Here is a 21,539-nt window from a genome sequence, read left to right as displayed (position 1 = left end):
CGACAGGGTATGACAGTGCTGTTGACAGGTGGATATATAATATCATCAGCTCCAGTGTTCCAATTCATTGATCGTCTTGTAAGTGGTTTAGTTGACTGGAGTCGATGTCTACTTGTATGTGAAGTTGTGAGTTTGGAGTTGAAGACGGACGAGTGTGTTTCGTCACGGTTGGTGATCAGTGGTGCTAGTTAGTAAAAGTCACACCACTTGAACATGATCCCAGTTCAAAGTGAGTGCGAACGCACTGCCTCCAGGGAGAATTGAACTCCCGACCCCTGGTTTACTAGACCAGTGCTCTAACCACTGAGCTATGGAGGCGCGGCAATGTGCCAACGACACCAACCTCAACACAACACAACTCACTAACATACTACACCAACCATCAACACACACACACACACAATCACACACTATCAACTCAAAACAAACACAAACAATACACGTCCTACAACTGACTCCGTCCACTCTTCCAAACATCACATTCATGCATCAACAACAAACACCAACATCACCGATTAGACTACCACATAACTAGTACGACACCTGAAAATCACACATATTATCAAGTAACATCAACCTATTCCCACTTACTACAGACATCTCCGAATCACACAAACCCATTCATTATCATTAGTATTATTATCATCAACAAACACCTTAACAATTCGCTCCATGCTTGATCAATCACTCGAAATCCATTCTGCACATTTATATATCTATATCTATGTAGATGGAAATATCTACACATATAGTTATTCGTAAATATATATAAATATATACTGGGGCACTACTTCAATCATTTCACTACGATCTCTCACTGTTCTGATTAGCAGCAGTGACAGTAGGATAATAACAATCCTCAAATCCCTTGTTCTATAGACACGAGCGAATTCGGAACGAAATGCGTCACAATGAGCTCGCCAATTCATAGACAGACTGATATCTCAGCATCGTCACGTGTGGCGTAATTCCACAACAAGTTGTCATGCTGAAACACAAGCCAACCTGAAACAGCTGCTCACATGACTAGCTCGTATTAGCGCATACATTCCACACACTCACCTGAAGCCCTAATCCTACCAGACACGGAAGATCACTGACGAATGTCTCATGCCGATCAGGTGACGACGTGGTGGCAATCCATGGAGAAGCCCGTGACGACTGATGTTCACTTCTTCCGTGCTCTATGCAAACCGTCTAAACTCTGGTTTACCAACAAGTCTCATCAAAGCCTATCTTTACATATTCCTGTTGTGTCGTGTGTGTCTGAGAATATCTGTCAAATGTTTGTGTAGACGAACTGGTGTGGGGAGAGCGAAAATCGCATCACCACGCCCACCAACCGACCGAATACTCAGCTCCACTATCCACTCTTCAACAGGTCGATACCTTACCCCTAACAAAAGTGTTGCCGAAATACACAAACAGCCGCACAATTCTGTGGAGATAATATTCTCACTTGATATGCTCCAAGTGCATCGGAGTCGAGTGAAAAACAGGTTTCCGATGACTCGCTCGTCTCTCGGTGCATCGCTCAACATTCAATGCTTCTGGTTGAGTGAGTTCGTGTTAAAGTTAACCAGAGGCGAGCTCCTCAATTATTTCCACTGAGTTCAACTGACGACAGGGTATGACAGTGCTGTTGACAGGTGGATATATAATATCATCAGCTCCAGTGTTCCAATTCATTGATCGTCTTGTAAGTGGTTTAGTTGACTGGAGTCGATGTCTACTTGTATGTGAAGTTGTGAGTTTGGAGTTGAAGACGGACGAGTGTGTTTCGTCACGGTTGGTGATCAGTGGTGCTAGTTAGTGAAAGTCACACCACTTGAACATGATCCCAGTTCAAAGTGAGTGCGAACGCACTGCCTCCAGGGAGAATTGAACTCCCGACCCCTGGTTTACTAGACCAGTGCTCTAACCACTGAGCTATGGAGGCGCGGCAATGTGCCAACGACACCAACCTCAACACAACACAACTCACTAACATACTACACCAACCATCAACACACACACACACACACAATCACACACTATCAACTCAAAACAAACACAAACAATACACGTCCTACAACTGACTCCGTCCACTCTTCCAAACATCACATTCATGCATCAACAACAAACACCAACATCACCGATTAGACTACCACATAACTAGTACGACACCTGAAAATCACACATATTATCAAATAACATCAACCTATTCCCACTTACTACAGACATCTCCGAATCACACAAACCCATTCATTATCATTAGTATTATTATCATCAACAAACACCTTAACAATTCGCTCCATGCTTGATCAATCACTCGAAATCCATTCTGCACATTTATATATCTATATCTATGTAGATGGAAATATCTACACATATAGTTATTCGTAAATATATATAAATATATACTGGGGCACTACTTCAATCATTTCACTACGATCTCTCACTGTTCTGATTAGCAGCAGTGACAGTAGGATAATAACAATCCTCAAATCCCTTGTTCTATAGACACGAGCGAATTCGGAACGAAATGCGTCACAATGAGCTCGCCAATTCATAGACAGATTGATATCTCAGCATCGTCACGTGTGGCGTAATTCCACAACAAGTTGTCATGCTGAAACACAAGCCAACCTGAAACAGCTGCTCACATGACTAGCTCGTATTAGCGCATACATTCCACACACTCACCTGAAGCCCTAATCCTACCAGACACGGAAGATCACTGACGAATGTCTCATGCCGATCAGGTGACGACGTGGTGGCAATCCATGGAGAAGCCCGTGACGACTGATGTTCACTTCTTCCGTGCTCTATGCAAACCGTCTAAACTCTGGTTTACCAACAAGTCTCATCAAAGCCTATCTTTACATATTCCTGTTGTGTCGTGTGTGTCTGAGAATATCTGTCAAATGTTTGTGTAGACGAACTGGTGTGGGGAGAGCGAAAATCGCATCACCACGCCCACCAACCGACCGAATACTCAGCTCCACTATCCACTCTTCAACAGGTCGATACCTTACCCCTAACAAAAGTGTTGCCGAAATACACAAACAGTCGCACAATTCTGTGGAGATAATATTCTCACTTGATATGCTCCAAGTGCATCGGAGTCGAGTGAAAAACAGGTTTCCGATGACTCGCTCGTCTCTCGGTGCATCGCTCAACATTCAATGCTTCTGGTTGAGTGAGTTCGTGTTAAAGTTAACCAGAGGCGAGCTCCTCAATTATTTCCACTGAGTTCAACTGACGACAGGGTATGACAGTGCTGTTGACAGGTGGATATATAATATCATCAGCTCCAGTGTTCCAATTCATTGATCGTCTTGTAAGTGGTTTAGTTGACTGGAGTCGATGTCTACTTGTATGTGAAGTTGTGAGTTTGGAGTTGAAGACGGACGAGTGTGTTTCGTCACGGTTGGTGATCAGTGGTGCTAGTTAGTGAAAGTCACACCACTTGAACATGATCCCAGTTCAAAGTGAGTGCGAACGCACTGCCTCCAGGGAGAATTGAACTCCCGACCCCTGGTTTACTAGACCAGTGCTCTAACCACTGAGCTGTGGAGGCGCGGCAATGTGCCAACGACACCAACCTCAACACAACACAACTCACTAACATACTACACCAACCATCAACACACACACACACAATCACACACTATCAACTCAAAACAAACACAAACAATACACGTCCTACAACTGACTCCGTCCACTCTTCCAAACATCACATTCATGCATCAACAACAAACACCAACATCACCGATTAGACTACCACATAACTAGTACGACACCTGAAAATCACACATATTATCAAATAACATCAACCTATTCCCACTTACTACAGACATCTCCGAATCACACAAACCCATTCATTATCATTAGTATTATTATCATCAACAAACACCTTAACAATTCGCTCCATGCTTGATCAATCACTCGAAATCCATTCTGCACATTTATATATCTATATCTATGTAGATGGAAATATCTACACATATAGTTATTCGTAAATATATATAAATATATACTGGGGCACTACTTCAATCATTTCACTACGATCTCTCACTGTTCTGATTAGCAGCAGTGACAGTAGGATAATAACAATCCTCAAATCCCTTGTTCTATAGACACGAGCGAATTCGGAACGAAATGCGTCACAATGAGCTCGCCAATTCATAGACAGATTGATATCTCAGCATCGTCACGTGTGGCGTAATTCCACAACAAGTTGTCATGCTGAAACACAAGCCAACCTGAAACAGCTGCTCACATGACTAGCTCGTATTAGCGCATACATTCCACACACTCACCTGAAGCCCTAATCCTACCAGACACGGAAGATCACTGACGAATGTCTCATGCCGATCAGGTGACGACGTGGTGGCAATCCATGGAGAAGCCCGTGACGACTGATGTTCACTTCTTCCGTGCTCTATGCAAACCGTCTAAACTCTGGTTTACCAACAAGTCTCATCAAAGCCTATCTTTACATATTCCTGTTGTGTCGTGTGTGTCTGAGAATATCTGTCAAATGTTTGTGTAGACGAACTGGTGTGGGGAGAGCGAAAATCGCATCACCATGCCCACCAACCGACCGAATACTCAGCTCCACTATCCACTCTTCAACAGGTCGATACCTTACCCCTAACAAAAGTGTTGCCGAAATACACAAACAGCCGCACAATTCTGTGGAGATAATATTCTCACTTGATATGCTCCAAGTGCATCGGAGTCGAGTGAAAAACAGGTTTCCGATGACTCGCTCGTCTCTCGGTGCATCGCTCAACATTCAATGCTTCTGGTTGAGTGAGTTCGTGTTAAAGTTAACCAGAGGCGAGCTCCTCAATTATTTCCACTGAGTTCAACTGACGACAGGGTATGACAGTGCTGTTGACAGGTGGATATATAATATCATCAGCTCCAGTGTTCCAATTCATTGATCGTCTTGTAAGTGGTTTAGTTGACTGGAGTCGATGTCTACTTGTATGTGAAGTTGTGAGTTTGGAGTTGAAGACGGACGAGTGTGTTTCGTCACGGTTGGTGATCAGTGGTGCTAGTTAGTGAAAGTCACACCACTTGAACATGATCCCAGTTCAAAGTGAGTGCGAACGCACTGCCTCCAGGGAGAATTGAACTCCCGACCCCTGGTTTACTAGACCAGTGCTCTAACCACTGAGCTATGGAGGCGCGGCAATGTGCCAACGACACCAACCTCAACACAACACAACTCACTAACATACTACACCAACCATCAACACACACACACACACAATCACACACTATCAACTCAAAACAAACACAAACAATACACGTCCTACAACTGACTCCATCCACTCTTCCAAACATCACATTCATGCATCAACAACAAACACCAACATCACCGATTAGACTACCACATAACTAGTACGACACCTGAAAATCACACATATTATCAAATAACATCAACCTATTCCCACTTACTACAGACATCTCCGAATCACACAAACCCATTCATTATCATTAGTATTATTATCATCAACAAACACCTTAACAATTCGCTCCATGCTTGATCAATCACTCGAAATCCATTCTGCACATTTATATATCTATATCTATGTAGATGGAAATATCTACACATATAGTTATTCGTAAATATATATAAATATATACTGGGGCACTACTTCAATCATTTCACTACGATCTCTCACTGTTCTGATTAGCAGCAGTGACAGTAGGATAATAACAATCCTCAAATCCCTTGTTCTATAGACACGAGCGAATTCGGAACGAAATGCGTCACAATGAGCTCGCCAATTCATAGACAGACTGATATCTCAGCATCGTCACGTGTGGCGTAATTCCACAACAAGTTGTCATGCTGAAACACAAGCCAACCTGAAACAGCTGCTCACATGACTAGCTCGTATTAGCGCATACATTCCACACACTCACCTGAAGCCCTAATCCTACCAGACACGGAAGATCACTGACGAATGTCTCATGCCGATCAGGTGACGACGTGGTGGCAATCCATGGAGAAGCCCGTGACGACTGATGTTCACTTCTTCCGTGCTCTATGCAAACCGTCTAAACTCTGGTTTACCAACAAGTCTCATCAAAGCCTATCTTTACATATTCCTGTTGTGTCGTGTGTGTCTGAGAATATCTGTCAAATGTTTGTGTAGACGAACTGGTGTGGGGAGAGCGAAAATCGCATCACCACGCCCACCAACCGACCGAATACTCAGCTCCACTATCCACTCTTCAACAGGTCGATACCTTACCCCTAACAAAAGTGTTGCCGAAATACACAAACAGTCGCACAATTCTGTGGAGATAATATTCTCACTTGATATGCTCCAAGTGCATCGGAGTCGAGTGAAAAACAGGTTTCCGATGACTCGCTCGTCTCTCGGTGCATCGCTCAACATTCAATGCTTCTGGTTGAGTGAGTTCGTGTTAAAGTTAACCAGAGGCGAGCTCCTCAATTATTTCCACTGAGTTCAACTGACGACAGGGTATGACAGTGCTGTTGACAGGTGGATATATAATATCATCAGCTCCAGTGTTCCAATTCATTGATCGTCTTGTAAGTGGTTTAGTTGACTGGAGTCGATGTCTACTTGTATGTGAAGTTGTGAGTTTGGAGTTGAAGACGGACGAGTGTGTTTCGTCACGGTTGGTGATCAGTGGTGCTAGTTAGTAAAAGTCACACCACTTGAACATGATCCCAGTTCAAAGTGAGTGCGAACGCACTGCCTCCAGGGAGAATTGAACTCCCGACCCCTGGTTTACTAGACCAGTGCTCTAACCACTGAGCTATGGAGGCGCGGCAGTGTGCCAACGACACCAACCTCAACACAACACAACTCACTAACATACTACACCAACCATCAACACACACACACACACAATCACACACTATCAACTCAAAACAAACACAAACAATACACGTCCTACAACTGACTCCATCCACTCTTCCAAACATCACATTCATGCATCAACAACAAACACCAACATCACCGATTAGACTACCATATAACTAGTACGACACCTGAAAATCACACATATTATCAAATAACATCAACCTATTCCCACTTACTACAGACATCTCCGAATCACACAAACCCATTCATTATCATTAGTATTATTATCATCAACAAACACCTTAACAATTCGCTCCATGCTTGATCAATCACTCGAAATCCATTCTGCACATTTATATATCTATATCTATGTAGATGGAAATATCTACACATATAGTTATTCGTAAATATATATAAATATATACTGGGGCACTACTTCAATCATTTCACTACGATCTCTCACTGTTCTGATTAGCAGCAGTGACAGTAGGATAATAACAATCCTCAAATCCCTTGTTCTATAGACACGAGCGAATTCGGAACGAAATGCGTCACAATGAGCTCGCCAATTCATAGACAGACTGATATCTCAGCATCGTCACGTGTGGCGTAATTCCACAACAAGTTGTCATGCTGAAACACAAGCCAACCTGAAACAGCTGCTCACATGACTAGCTCGTATTAGCTCATACATTCCACACACTCACCTGAAGCCCTAATCCTACCAGACACGGAAGATCACTGACGAATGTCTCATGCCGATCAGGTGACGACGTGGTGGCAATCCATGGAGAAGCCCGTGACGACTGATGTTCACTTCTTCCGTGCTCTATGCAAACCGTCTAAACTCTGGCTTACCAACAAGTCTCATCAAAGCCTATCTTTACATATTCCTGTTGTGTCGTGTGTGTCTGAGAATATCTGTCAAATGTTTGTGTAGACGAACTGGTGTGGGGAGAGCGAAAATCGCATCACCACGCCCACCAACCGACCGAATACTCAGCTCCACTATCCACTCTTCAACAGGTCGATACCTTACCCCTAACAAAAGTGTTGCCGAAATACACAAACAGTCGCACAATTCTGTGGAGATAATATTCTCACTTGATATGCTCCAAGTGCATCGGAGTCGAGTGAAAAACAGGTTTCCGATGACTCGCTCGTCTCTCGGTGCATCGCTCAACATTCAATGCTTCTGGTTGAGTGAGTTCGTGTTAAAGTTAACCAGAGGCGAGCTCCTCAATTATTTCCACTGAGTTCAACTGACGACAGGGTATGACAGTGCTGTTGACAGGTGGATATATAATATCATCAGCTCCAGTGTTCCAATTCATTGATCGTCTTGTAAGTGGTTTAGTTGACTGGAGTCGATGTCTACTTGTATGTGAAGTTGTGAGTTTGGAGTTGAAGACGGACGAGTGTGTTTCGTCACGGTTGGTGATCAGTGGTGCTAGTTAGTAAAAGTCACACCACTTGAACATGATCCCAGTTCAAAGTGAGTGCGAACGCACTGCCTCCAGGGAGAATTGAACTCCCGACCCCTGGTTTACTAGACCAGTGCTCTAACCACTGAGCTATGGAGGCGCGGCAATGTGCCAACGACACCAACCTCAACACAACACAACTCACTAACATACTACACCAACCATCAACACACACACACACACAATCACACACTATCAACTCAAAACAAACACAAACAATACACGTCCTACAACTGACTCCGTCCACTCTTCCAAACATCACATTCATGCATCAACAACAAACACCAACATCACCGATTAGACTACCACATAACTAGTACGACACCTGAAAATCACACATATTATCAAATAACATCAACCTATTCCCACTTACTACAGACATCTCCGAATCACACAAACCCATTCATTATCATTAGTATTATTATCATCAACAAACACCTTAACAATTCGCTCCATGCTTGATCAATCACTCGAAATCCATTCTGCACATTTATATATCTATATCTATGTAGATGGAAATATCTACACATATAGTTATTCGTAAATATATATAAATATATACTGGGGCACTACTTCAATCATTTCACTACGATCTCTCACTGTTCTGATTAGCAGCAGTGACAGTAGGATAATAACAATCCTCAAATCCCTTGTTCTATAGACACGAGCGAATTCGGAACGAAATGCGTCACAATGAGCTCGCCAATTCATAGACAGACTGATATCTCAGCATCGTCACGTGTGGCGTAATTCCACAACAAGTTGTCATGCTGAAACACAAGCCAACCTGAAACAGCTGCTCACATGACTAGCTCGTATTAGCGCATACATTCCACACACTCACCTGAAGCCCTAATCCTACCAGACACGGAAGATCACTGACGAATGTCTCATGCCGATCAGGTGACGACGTGGTGGCAATCCATGGAGAAGCCCGTGACGACTGATGTTCACTTCTTCCGTGCTCTATGCAAACCGTCTAAACTCTGGTTTACCAACAAGTCTCATCAAAGCCTATCTTTACATATTCCTGTTGTGTCGTGTGTGTCTGAGAATATCTGTCAAATGTTTGTGTAGACGAACTGGTGTGGGGAGAGCGAAAATCGCATCACCACGCCCACCAACCGACCGAATACTCAGCTCCACTATCCACTCTTCAACAGGTCGATACCTTACCCCTAACAAAAGTGTTGCCGAAATACACAAACAGTCGCACAATTCTGTGGAGATAATATTCTCACTTGATATGCTCCAAGTGCATCGGAGTCGAGTGAAAAACAGGTTTCCGATGACTCGCTCGTCTCTCGGTGCATCGCTCAACATTCAATGCTTCTGGTTGAGTGAGTTCGTGTTAAAGTTAACCAGAGGCGAGCTCCTCAATTATTTCCACTGAGTTCAACTGACGACAGGGTATGACAGTGCTGTTGACAGGTGGATATATAATATCATCAGCTCCAGTGTTCCAATTCATTGATCGTCTTGTAAGTGGTTTAGTTGACTGGAGTCGATGTCTACTTGTATGTGAAGTTGTGAGTTTGGAGTTGAAGACGGACGAGTGTGTTTCGTCACGGTTGGTGATCAGTGGTGCTAGTTAGTAAAAGTCACACCACTTGAACATGATCCCAGTTCAAAGTGAGTGCGAACGCACTGCCTCCAGGGAGAATTGAACTCCCGACCCCTGGTTTACTAGACCAGTGCTCTAACCACTGAGCTATGGAGGCGCGGCAATGTGCCAACGACACCAACCTCAACACAACACAACTCACTAACATACTACACCAACCATCAACACACACACACACAATCACACACTATCAACTCAAAACAAACACAAACAATACACGTCCTACAACTGACTCCGTCCACTCTTCCAAACATCACATTCATGCATCAACAACAAACACCAACATCACCGATTAGACTACCATATAACTAGTACGACACCTGAAAATCACACATATTATCAAATAACATCAACCTATTCCCACTTACTACAGACATCTCCGAATCACACAAACCCATTCATTATCATTAGTATTATTATCATCAACAAACACCTTAACAATTCGCTCCATGCTTGATCAATCACTCGAAATCCATTCTGCACATTTATATATCTATATCTATGTAGATGGAAATATCTACACATATAGTTATTCGTAAATATATATAAATATATACTGGGGCACTACTTCAATCATTTCACTACGATCTCTCACTGTTCTGATTAGCAGCAGTGACAGTAGGATAATAACAATCCTCAAATCCCTTGTTCTATAGACACGAGCGAATTCGGAACGAAATGCGTCACAATGAGCTCGCCAATTCATAGACAGACTGATATCTCAGCATCGTCACGTGTGGCGTAATTCCACAACAAGATGTCATGCTGAAACACAAGCCAACCTGAAACAGCTGCTCACATGACTAGCTCGTATTAGCGCATACATTCCACACACTCACCTGAAGCCCTAATCCTACCAGACACGGAAGATCACTGACGAATGTCTCATGCCGATCAGGTGACGACGTGGTGGCAATCCATGGAGAAGCCCGTGACGACTGATGTTCACTTCTTCCGTGCTCTATGCAAACCGTCTAAACTCTGGCTTACCAACAAGTCTCATCAAAGCCTATCTTTACATATTCCTGTTGTGTCGTGTGTGTCTGAGAATATCTGTCAAATGTTTGTGTAGACGAACTGGTGTGGGGAGAGCGAAAATCGCATCACCACGCCCACCAACCGACCGAATACTCAGCTCCACTATCCACTCTTCAACAGGTCGATACCTTACCCCTAACAAAAGTGTTGCCGAAATACACAAACAGTCGCACAATTCTGTGGAGATAATATTCTCACTTGATATGCTCCAAGTGCATCGGAGTCGAGTGAAAAACAGGTTTCCGATGACTCGTTCGTCTCTCGGTGCATCGCTCAACATTCAATGCTTCTGGTTGAGTGAGTTCGTGTTAAAGTTAACCAGAGGCGAGCTCCTCAATTATTTCCACTGAGTTCAACTGACGACAGGGTATGACAGTGCTGTTGACAGGTGGATATATAATATCATCAGCTCCAGTGTTCCAATTCATTGATCGTCTTGTAAGTGGTTTAGTTGACTGGAGTCGATGTCTACTTGTATGTGAAGTTGTGAGTTTGGAGTTGAAGACGGACGAGTGTGTTTCGTCACGGTTGGTGATCAGTGGTGCTAGTTAGTAAAAGTCACACCACTTGAACATGATCCCAGTTCAAAGTGAGTGCGAACGCACTGCCTCCAGGGAGAATTGAACTCCCGACCCCTGGTTTACTAGACCAGTGCTCTAACCACTGAGCTATGGAGGCGCGGCAATGTGCCAACGACACCAACCTCAACACAACACAACTCACTAACATACTACACCAACCATCAACACACACACACACACAATCACACACTATCAACTCAAAACAAACACAAACAATACACGTCCTACAACTGACTCCATCCACTCTTCCAAACATCACATTCATGCATCAACAACAAACACCAACATCACCGATTAGACTACCACATAACTAGTACGACACCTGAAAATCACACATATTATCAAATAACATCAACCTATTCCCACTTACTACAGACATCTCCGAATCACACAAACCCATTCATTATCATTAGTATTATTATCATCAACAAACACCTTAACAATTCGCTCCATGCTTGATCAATCACTCGAAATCCATTCTGCACATTTATATATCTATATCTATGTAGATGGAAATATCTACACATATAGTTATTCGTAAATATATATAAATATATACTGGGGCACTACTTCAATCATTTCACTACGATCTCTCACTGTTCTGATTAGCAGCAGTGACAGTAGGATAATAACAATCCTCAAATTCCTTGTTCTATAGACACGAGCGAATTCGGAACGAAATGCGTCACAATGAGCTCGCCAATTCATAGACAGACTGATATCTCAGCATCGTCACGTGTGGCGTAATTCCACAACAAGTTGTCATGCTGAAACACAAGCCAACCTGAAACAGCTGCTCACATGACTAGCTCGTATTAGCGCATACATTCCACACACTCACCTGAAGCCCTAATCCTACCAGACACGGAAGATCACTGACGAATGTCTCATGCCGATCAGGTGACGACGTGGTGGCAATCCATGGAGAAGCCCGTGACGACTGATGTTCACTTCTTCCGTGCTCTATGCAAACCGTCTAAACTCTGGCTTACCAACAAGTCTCATCAAAGCCTATCTTTACATATTCCTGTTGTGTCGTGTGTGTCTGAGAATATCTGTCAAATGTTTGTGTAGACGAACTGGTGTGGGGAGAGCGAAAATCGCATCACCACGCCCACCAACCGACCGAATACTCAGCTCCACTATCCACTCTTCAACAGGTCGATACCTTACCCCTAACAAAAGTGTTGCCGAAATACACAAACAGTCGCACAATTCTGTGGAGATAATATTCTCACTTGATATGCTCCAAGTGCATCGGAGTCGAGTGAAAAACAGGTTTCCGATGACTCGCTCGTCTCTCGGTGCATCGCTCAACATTCAATGCTTCTGGTTGAGTGAGTTCGTGTTAAAGTTAACCAGAGGCGAGCTCCTCAATTATTTCCACTGAGTTCAACTGACGACAGGGTATGACAGTGCTGTTGACAGGTGGATATATAATATCATCAGCTCCAGTGTTCCAATTCATTGATCGTCTTGTAAGTGGTTTAGTTGACTGGAGTCGATGTCTACTTGTATGTGAAGTTGTGAGTTTGGAGTTGAAGACGGACGAGTGTGTTTCGTCACGGTTGGTGATCAGTGGTGCTAGTTAGTAAAAGTCACACCACTTGAACATGATCCCAGTTCAAAGTGAGTGCGAACGCACTGCCTCCAGGGAGAATTGAACTCCCGACCCCTGGTTTACTAGACCAGTGCTCTAACCACTGAGCTATGGAGGCGCGGCAATGTGCCAACGACACCAACCTCAACACAACACAACTCACTAACATACTACACCAACCATCAACACACACACACACACAATCACACACTATCAACTCAAAACAAACACAAACAATACACGTCCTACAACTGACTCCGTCCACTCTTCCAAACATCACATTCATGCATCAACAACAAACACCAACATCACCGATTAGACTACCATATAACTAGTACGACACCTGAAAATCACACATATTATCAAATAACATCAACCTATTCCCACTTACTACAGACATCTCCGAATCACACAAACCCATTCATTATCATTAGTATTATTATCATCAACAAACACCTTAACAATTCGCTCCATGCTTGATCAATCACTCGAAATCCATTCTGCACATTTATATATCTATATCTATGTAGATGGAAATATCTACACATATAGTTATTCGTAAATATATATAAATATATACTGGGGCACTACTTCAATCATTTCACTACGATCTCTCACTGTTCTGATTAGCAGCAGTGACAGTAGGATAATAACAATCCTCAAATCCCTTGTTCTATAGACACGAGCGAATTCGGAACGAAATGCGTCACAATGAGCTCGCCAATTCATAGACAGACTGATATCTCAGCATCGTCACGTGTGGCGTAATTCCACAACAAGTTGTCATGCTGAAACACAAGCCAACCTGAAACAGCTGCTCACATGACTAGCTCGTATTAGCGCATACATTCCACACACTCACCTGAAGCCCTAATCCTACCAGACACGGAAGATCACTGACGAATGTCTCATGCCGATCAGGTGACGACGTGGTGGCAATCCATGGAGAAGCCCGTGACGACTGATGTTCACTTCTTCCGTGCTCTATGCAAACCGTCTAAACTCTGGTTTACCAACAAGTCTCATCAAAGCCTATCTTTACATATTCCTGTTGTGTCGTGTGTGTCTGAGAATATCTGTCAAATGTTTGTGTAGACGAACTGGTGTGGGGAGAGCGAAAATCGCATCACCACGCCCACCAACCGACCGAATACTCAGCTCCACTATCCACTCTTCAACAGGTCGATACCTTACCCCTAACAAAAGTGTTGCCGAAATACACAAACAGTCGCACAATTCTGTGGAGATAATATTCTCACTTGATATGCTCCAAGTGCATCGGAGTCGAGTGAAAAACAGGTTTCCGATGACTCGCTCGTCTCTCGGTGCATCGCTCAACATTCAATGCTTCTGGTTGAGTGAGTTCGTGTTAAAGTTAACCAGAGGCGAGCTCCTCAATTATTTCCACTGAGTTCAACTGACGACAGGGTATGACAGTGCTGTTGACAGGTGGATATATAATATCATCAGCTCCAGTGTTCCAATTCATTGATCGTCTTGTAAGTGGTTTAGTTGACTGGAGTCGATGTCTACTTGTATGTGAAGTTGTGAGTTTGGAGTTGAAGACGGACGAGTGTGTTTCGTCACGGTTGGTGATCAGTGGTGCTAGTTAGTAAAAGTCACACCACTTGAACATGATCCCAGTTCAAAGTGAGTGCGAACGCACTGCCTCCAGGGAGAATTGAACTCCCGACCCCTGGTTTACTAGACCAGTGCTCTAACCACTGAGCTATGGAGGCGCGGCAATGTGCCAACGACACCAACCTCAACACAACACAACTCACTAACATACTACACCAACCATCAACACACACACACACACAATCACACACTATCAACTCAAAACAAACACAAACAATACACGTCCTACAACTGACTCCGTCCACTCTTCCAAACATCACATTCATGCATCAACAACAAACACCAACATCACCGATTAGACTACCATATAACTAGTACGACACCTGAAAATCACACATATCAAATAACATCAACCTATTCCCACTTACTACAGACATCTCCGAATCACACAAACCCATTCATTATCATTAGTATTATTATCATCAACAAACACCTTAACAATTCGCTCCATGCTTGATCAATCACTCGAAATCCATTCTGCACATTTATATATCTATATCTATGTAGATGGAAATATCTACACATATAGTTATTCGTAAATATATATAAATATATACTGGGGCACTACTTCAATCATTTCACTACGATCTCTCACTGTTCTGATTAGCAGCAGTGACAGTAGGATAATAACAATCCTCAAATCCCTTGTTCTATAGACACGAGCGAATTCGGAACGAAATGCGTCACAATGAGCTCGCCAATTCATAGACAGACTGATATCTCAGCATCGTCACGTGTGGCGTAATTCCACAACAAGTTGTCATGCTGAAACACAAGCCAACCTGAAACAGCTGCTCACATGACTAGCTTGTATTAGCGCATACATTCCACACACTCACCTGAAGCCCTAATCCTACCAGACACGGAAGATCACTGACGAATGTCTCATGCGGAACAGGTGACTATATGTTGGTAATCGAGTTACAAAATTTTTTGGATATAATTTTCTTGGTTCTCATACTTTTGCTCTCTTCCCTTTTCTTTTTTACCCTTTCATTTTTTTTGGAATTTTTGTATTTTGCTTCTTTTTCTCATATCTTTGCTCCTTTGTTTTGTTTATTTTTCATTTTCATATTTCATGATATAGTCTTCTATGTACCCATGTTCTGGACATTTTTATATGATTATCTTTGAACGGTGTAGACTTTTGACCGTATGATGAATCGTCCGTGGTCTGTATATCAAGCGTTCGTACTCGATACCGTAGGTCGTTGTTTCGAATCCATCTAGCGGGATTCTAAAAGCTCACTGCTTTGGAGTTCCATTCTTGTACATAACGGTCTTCTTGTGCTTCATGCTTTTCTATTGTGTTCTAATATCAACCGATTCACGAGCTCTATCAACAACGTAAAAATCTCCACAACCACATACTAATAATTTTAATGTTTGTTTTGCATAAATTATTGAAACTTTTTGAATATTATATATTTTTTCATGCTACCTGTAGTTTTTCGCGGCTTGTTTTTCCAGTTCTATTTCTTTGCGAATTCGAACCATCTCCTGGCGAATTAGTTCTTCTTCTCGCCTCTCTTCTGCTTGCCTCAATTTTTCGTCCTATATTGATTTAAAACCAATTAGCAGAAATTATTTGAGAACCTAATTAATAATACCTATATCATTTACTAAAACATATTGACGAATAGATCGATATGTGTTCATTATAGCCACCTACCGAACTCATTGATAACATCTTTGGTTGTCGTCATCATTATATGAAAGATGAACATTCCTAGGTTTTACTGTACATTTCCAAAATTTCGCAACCTGATGTCATCTTTCTTTTCTAGCTAAATCTAAATTCTTATTGGAGAGCGGCTTGGATGAAGCAAATATGGTACAAAAATCGTGCCTAATAAAAATGTTTCGTTCTAACACTTCACAAAATTATCATAAAATAAAAAGAAACTTGAGTAAACATATATTAAAGACAAGAAGAAAGATCTGAGAAAACGTCGAACAAATAGATTTGCTGAGGTTAGTTTAGTCGGATAATAGTTGTCGTCACGAATATACACTAGCAAGAGAGCCTTCGGAGGTCACAGAGCACCTGACATCTGTTTATTCCACTGTGGGACTTATTACCATGTGTACCTGTGATCTCACTTGTGATCTAATTCTAGACCTTTAGACAATCACTAGTAACCGGTTTTACGACAGATTTCTGGACTTCATGTCAAAAATTGTGATTAGTGAAGTTGAATTTTGTCCTGTGTGAGGCAGCCACCTACCCACACTGTCTGATGAAACTCGTATTACATCGCCAACCAAAAGTATAAATAGTTGGATAATAACTCAGACGTCTACATGTAACACGCTCACTGTAAAACCTAAAGTTCTTGAATTGAATCGCTCTATGTCATAATGAAACAGCTATCCAGTGTTTCCTAGCCTTTAGTCTATCTTCGCCTTGTTTAAATCCGTAGCAAAAACTATCTTCAGAATATAAGGTTATAAGATCTCCAAGATTAATAGAAGTGTAACGGATGAATGTTGTTGGAACTGTTCTGAAGTAACAGGAAACTCCAATCTATAACCTGATGACAAACCAGTTTTGATATTTAGAACACAATTATAAATTAAGCAAAACTGCATCCACTCTTTGTGTTCTGCCAAATTCTAATCTTCTGAATTCTTTATATCCCTATCCTTTTTCTCTTCCCAAATGTATTTCACTGGTTTATACTCTTTGAATAACATCTTCAAACCCTAATCTTTCACATTACTGCTTATACTTTTACTACTTCTACCACTATGGGATTTGAATTGACAACTGCATCTCTGTGCTAATGTGGTATGGCAACTCGAACTGATATACGTACGTACGAAGTTCTACGTTGTGACTGACTGACTGATTATCCTTATTAACTGAGCTATTTGTCATAAACCACATGGAAGATGCCAATAAATAAATTTACACACATCCATGCACAGAATAGTAAAACATCAAAAGCGGTGCATTGAATCTTCTATAAGAGATAATTATAGTATAAAGAGAAGTATCATAAAAATATATACTTGTTTTGCTTTGTACAAAATTTGTGCTTTTATTTGACGATCAGTAGCTTCAAGAATACGACGAGATTCCAATTCTTTTTGTCTTAGTTCACGTCGTGCTTTAGCTTCTTCTTGACGTAGAAGAATTTTTTCCAATGTTGACTGACGCTGACATGAATAACCAATGTGACGTAAATCTGAGTCTTTAGAATCATATTCTCCATAGTGATTGTCTTTCAAGTGATTATCAACTTCATAGTCATCTGAAAACTTAAATTTCGAAAAAATAATGAAATTTATAAATCTATAGAATTATATCAACATTGTAGTAGTATGGTCTTTTTTAAGCTAAACGTATAGTGATGGAGTTTTAAATGTCTATCTATACAATATAAAATTTTCTTAAACTACACAAAGTTTATTGTAATGTCTTCATAAGCTAATACCTACTTATAGATTGATGTATTAGTATGCAAAATATCGGAAAACACAGTGAAACACTTCTATATATTGATTATTTGAATCTTCCCATTGTTGTTTAGGACAGCAATCGATCAATCTCTTTTGGAATATTTGCATCCTGTGAGGATTTTCTTGATATTGCCATTAAGTCACAAGCATTTTTGGGGCAAAGATCTATGGTAGCTAGAAGTGGAATCCGAGATGCCCGTTTTGTCAACTGAATATACCTGCATCTCAGAGTTGGTTTTCATGCCGGTACTCGAACGCAGTGCTGTTGTGAGTTTTGGAGAAAGAATCAAATCTGGGATGCAGTTATATTCAGTTGACGAGTTCCAAATAAAACGAAACTGGTACCCTGGATTGCACCTCTAAACACCATACATCTCCGTTTACAAAAATCAGAGTAGAGTAATTGAATATACTAGCTCCGCTATTCATTTAAGCGGCTACTTCAGACACAATCAGCTTTTATTCGTTAAAACTCTATCTTAGATAAAAGTAGCCAACGTGACATATGCTGAATGATATCTGGAAGCTAAGGCAATAATTCGATAACGTGAAAGTCTTGGGTTCGTTCTCATTAAAGATAGTAGGTACGCACATCCGAGAAATGTCAAACGAGGATAAAATACTCATCCGTTGCCCACTCAACTCTGATTTTCAATATCTAACCATAGGTCTCCAATTCATCATGGAAACATTTCTTCATCATGCATAAATATAGCCGCAAAATCCTCCAAGTCAAGATTAAAATATTAAACACAATAAATTCAGTACACTTGATGTACGAATAACACTGAAATCCAGGACCTGAGTTTCGTCTTATTTAAGATCCATTAGACGGATATACCTATATCCCAGAGTTGTGTTTTACAATGAAATTTAAAACCAGAACTTTAAACTCGAAGTGCTAACACTATATCTACTAAAATGCTGAGTTCAGTGGGCCACAAACTTATTCGACAGATATAAAACTTATACTAAGGGTTTGTAATTTTCTGTTGTTGATATTCTGGATGCACAAATATGATAACAGAAACTGATCAGTCACAGTCTCGAACATCAACAATGCCAAACTACAAATCCTTACTAATATCATGAATCCAGTTAATCGTTAAGCCAAGAATCTAATAAAATTAATATCCTTTGATACATAAAGTACCTTTATGAAAAGGAGTATTCGATCTTAACCAAAGTCGTCGCAAATTGGTTTGGTTTTTACTTCTCTCCATCATTTTTAGTTGTTAAAAAGTATTTAAAGAAATATAATATTAACTTGAATATAACTAAGGTATGAAAATTATATCTGTAGTCAACTTGTTTACTCCTGGAAATGATAGATGTTGTTGACAAGAACTAACATTTCTTTGAAGTTAAATGCTAGTCAATCAGTCGGCCAATTATTCGTAACGGAGAACCTGGTGCATTTGTGCATCGGTTCAAGTTGTCAAACTACGTTACCACAGAAAAATCAATAGCATAGTAGTAGGAATAGAAAAATTGTCAATGGTGATAGAGAAAATTAGTTACAGACGAAATTATTCCAGAAGAAAGAATTAATTCGTTGAATAAAAGAAACAATATAAAATGATTTTGAAACTAAGGATCAAAAGAAAGACAAAGAGTGAATGCATTTGCACTACTGTGATCGATTCTGCATCATGTTACACAGTGTCTCCGACTACTGGTTCCGATGATTACTAGGGCGCCAACCAACTAGTCTGAACCTACCAACTCGATTAGGCACAACTTCCAATGACTTTATGGACCGATTTCACGTTTTGATTTGCCCGCCCTTTGACCTTTTCCTATTAATTAATCAACAATATATCTTTGTATCCATAACTTTACACATATCTAATGAACAATGGTATATGCTACTGATAACCAGAGAAGCGAAACATTAAGTAAACGAACCAAGAGATAATTGTTATTACGTCTCTAATACCGTGAATTAAGGTCCCGTTAATCGATATTTGAACTGGAAAAACAATATTAGCCGCTTTTTACCAATCTATGTAAAACAAAACTGATTCAACGAAGATAAAAATTTACGGATATAATAGTAAAGTGTTTGTAATGCACGATATGTTATCATATCAATTTGTAATCAGCTGACGTATCGCGACATATATATGATTTGTCAATCTATACGGAAAAGATACACCAACCACATGAGCAGTGATCAAATGAAAGAGAGAGTTGTAGGGAACAGATAAGAAATCTACGACTAGAACTGGTCGCTTTTATGAACATCAAGATAGACTGATTTAGTGCTCGTACAATAGGTTATAGAGAATCTCAGTTCTATAACAGAAAAGGCTAATAGTGATATGCAGAACGAAAACAAAAGGCTTCTTATCCAGATCGGAGAACGCATGATTCAAAAGCAATCATCTGATAAATAAATCCTGAACATTATTTCAATGAATCAAAATGTATTTTGTGAACAACGTTCATCTGTCAATGAAAGATATATTATGTGAAGTCTGATGACTCTATCCATTCACCCGGATCATATTAGATGCCTTAACATTCACACATATAATAGCTACAGACAAAATCTTGACAGAATTCCAGTAATATGCAAATTTTTTTGAAATACGTTACAATATGATACATAGATTTTTATACTCTGACAACTTACGTTATTCTTTAGATTGTTATTTTTAAATAGATGATCCCATTCTTTTTTAATTTCTTTTCGATTAGGAGTAATTGGCTTAAAATCATCAGTCCCACTATGTGAATCTTCAATATCAAAAGTATTCTTAATCATCCATTCATTTAATAAACTACGAGCTTCTTCATAAACTATAAAAATTTAATTAATTGGAGGTTTATAAAAAATTACCATTGAAAGTATTCAATTGATTTGATTTGTTGAAATGCTCAGAATGAATCGGATAACTTGGAAGATTCTTAAGAATGATGTAAATGTCAATTGAATAGGTGACTATAGCTTACTTTAAAGAAGTAATTTTGATTATAGATGATATCGGTTCGATGGATGAAATCACTTTTCTTCATTGATAGACAAGAATCTGAAATAAATTGAAATAGGTTGAAAATAAATGGATCCAATAAAAAACAACAACCAAGAACTGGGTTAAAAAAAACTTCACCAAAACTATGGATAACATAGTAGGAAATATCTGAAATGTTCTCATGAAGAAAGTTAAGAAATAATCACCTAAATTCACCTAAAAAACTTACATTTTAATTCGTTTATACCGATCGACGAAACGGCCGTCTAGTGCTTCCAGGTTTTCGATG

General features: G+C 40.6%; 2 protein-coding genes and 1 non-coding gene across 3 annotated transcripts; all 3 read right to left on the bottom strand.

Annotated features, from left to right (window-relative positions):
* Positions 1-13,141: 13,141 nt before the first annotated feature.
* Positions 13,142-13,335, bottom strand: Smp_185560 (hypothetical protein; the record flags this gene model as incomplete). Its single annotated transcript, XM_018791873.1, has 2 exons — positions 13,142-13,150; positions 13,180-13,335. The coding sequence occupies 2 exons, from the start codon at positions 13,333-13,335 to the stop codon at positions 13,142-13,144; spliced, it is 165 nt and encodes a 54-aa protein (XP_018644980.1).
* Positions 13,336-14,833: 1,498 nt separating this feature from the next.
* Positions 14,834-14,905, bottom strand: Smp_tRNA_01327_Thr_AGT.1.1. The gene has a single exon. It is a non-coding gene (tRNA).
* A 1,339-nt stretch (positions 14,906-16,244) lies between these two features.
* Smp_142240 (hypothetical protein) lies at positions 16,245-21,042 on the bottom strand (the record flags this gene model as incomplete). The annotated part of the gene is made up of 3 exons (XM_018791872.1): positions 16,245-16,361; positions 17,823-18,071; positions 20,911-21,042. 3 exons carry the CDS (start codon positions 21,040-21,042, stop codon positions 16,245-16,247), a joined length of 498 nt encoding a protein of 165 aa, XP_018644979.1.
* Positions 21,043-21,539: the final 497 nt, after the last annotated feature.

Source organism: Schistosoma mansoni (assembly GCF_000237925.1).
Source record: "Schistosoma mansoni, WGS project CABG00000000 data, chromosome 1 unplaced supercontig 0034, strain Puerto Rico, whole genome shotgun sequence".
Taxonomy (NCBI): Eukaryota; Metazoa; Platyhelminthes; class Trematoda; order Strigeidida; family Schistosomatidae; genus Schistosoma; species Schistosoma mansoni.
The sequence above is the reverse complement of the archived record's forward strand: the minus strand, read 5'-3'. Positions and strand labels throughout refer to the sequence as shown.